The sequence below is a fragment of the Quercus robur genome, chromosome 2 (assembly GCF_932294415.1).
Source record: "Quercus robur chromosome 2, dhQueRobu3.1, whole genome shotgun sequence".
In the NCBI taxonomy this organism is placed as follows: Eukaryota; Viridiplantae; Streptophyta; class Magnoliopsida; order Fagales; family Fagaceae; genus Quercus; species Quercus robur.
In genome coordinates, this window is record NC_065535.1 from 3,724,777 (window position 1) to 3,726,579 (window position 1,803).

The 1,803-nt window shown below is 45.9% G+C and overlaps 1 protein-coding gene across 1 annotated transcript; it reads right to left on the bottom strand.

Moving 5' to 3' along the window:
- Positions 1–640: 640 nt before the first annotated feature.
- LOC126716194 (uncharacterized) lies at positions 641–1,291 on the bottom strand. The gene has a single exon (XM_050417221.1). The coding sequence runs from the start codon at positions 1,289–1,291 to the stop codon at positions 641–643; it is 651 nt and encodes a 216-aa protein (XP_050273178.1).
- Between the last annotated feature and the right edge of the window lie 512 nt (positions 1,292–1,803).

Sequence of the window (1,803 nt, forward strand, 5' to 3'; positions counted from 1 at the left end):
GGTCAACTGCACTGGGTAGGTCCCCACCGTTACTATCAGTGTCACTATACCCCTAGGATATACCCTGTCTCCACTGAAGCTGACGAAAGGGGAGTCAAATAAGCGTAGTCTCCTTGGATCTAGCTTCAGCTGCTGGAAAGCAGGGAGATAAATGATGTCTATGGAACTACCATTGTCCACGAGGATCCTTTTGGTGTTGAAGCCCTCTATAGTCAGCATTATAACCAAAGGATCATTGTGAGGCTGCTTCATTCCCTTGGCGTCCGCTTTATTGAAGGACATATCCTGGTTCGTCCGTTTCTACTTAAACGGAGGTATCATGTTGACGATATTCACCTGTCTTTGGCATGCTTTCTTGAGGGATTTGAATGACCTTCTTGTGAAGGGCCCTCCTATAATCATCTTTATCTCCCCAATCACATCCTGTGGAGGTTGGAATGGACGATCGTCACTCTTGGAAGAGGACTCATGCTGGCTCTTATTGCCGTCTCTGAACTTACTATATTCCCCTTTCTTCACTTATTTCTATAATTTCCATTTCTGTATTAACTCCTCTATTTGCTCCTTTAGGTCCCTACAATCTTCCATGTTGTGGCCATGATCTTTGTGAAATCGGCAGTACTTGTTCTTATCACGGACGTTAGGGGATGAGTAATGGTCTTAGGCATTTGAGATAGTGCTCGTCCTTAATCTGCATTAAAATTTTGTCAACAGGCATAACTAGAGGGGTAAATTTTACCGTTCGAGGACCTTTATCTTCTTTTCTTCTGTTCCCGTCATTATGCTGACGATCTGGGCGCTTCCTCTTTTGACCCCTACGCTTGTCATCCTTTCTTCCTTTGTCTCCTGGCTTCTCTACATCCTTTATGGCTTCTAAAGTGTCTTCAGCATTCATGTACTTTTGTGCTTTTAGGAGCATTTCTGCCATCGTCTTTGGAGGGTTTTTCACGAGTGAAGCCACGAGATCTCTGGATCTCAGTCCTATTTTGAAGGCCATCAGCTTTACTTTGTCATCAGCTTCGTCTACCTCGAGGGTCTCCCGAGTAAAGCATTTCACGTATGACCTTAAGGTTTTCTTTTCTCCCTGCTTAATGGTGAGTAAGTGGTCCACTGGCCTCTTAGGACGCTGCCCCCCAATGAAGTGATGCAAGAAAGTGTTGCTCAACTGCTCGAAGTTGTCGATGGATGATGTTGGCAACTTTGTGAACCATTCCCTTGCAGCTCCTTTGAGAGTGGTGGGAAAGGAACGACACAGTATCTCGTCGGGGGGCTGTTGAAGGCCTAGCGTCATTTTGAAGGTATTAAGGTGATCCTAAGGGTCTTTAAGCCCGTCGAACGGCTCAAATTAAGGTAGACAAAATTTTGATGGCACAGGGCATTCAAGGACTGCTGCAGTGAAAGGCGAATCCGTGGCCCTTACCATTCTGTCCACGCTTCGATCTGTTTTTCCCTTGATGGCATTCCTCAATTTTTCCATCTCCTTCCTCATCTCTCGAAGGAGATCTGAATTCTGCTCGTCCAGAGTAGTAGGTCTTTGATGAATACTCCTCCTATGGCTATCTCCCTCCCCCTTCGAATTATCCTTGGACCGGTTCTCTTCCTGTTGAGCCTGCTGAACCTGCTAAAGCCGTAGCTTCATTTCCTGATTTTGTTTGGTGAGTTCTTCAATGGTGGCCGCAAGAGCTTGGACTTGCTGGGCCAAGGCCGCAGAATCTGGATTGGACTTCATCTGAATATAGAAGTTGATGGAAACTACGTTTTCAAATATGAATCCGAAAATGTCGTCCCCACAGACGGTGCCAG

Bases quoted from the DNA above. Each gene is read 5' to 3' on its own strand.
- LOC126716194 (XM_050417221.1), bottom strand. From the start codon at position 1,291: ATGACGCTAGGCCTTCAACAGCCCCCCGACGAGATACTGTGTCGTTCC.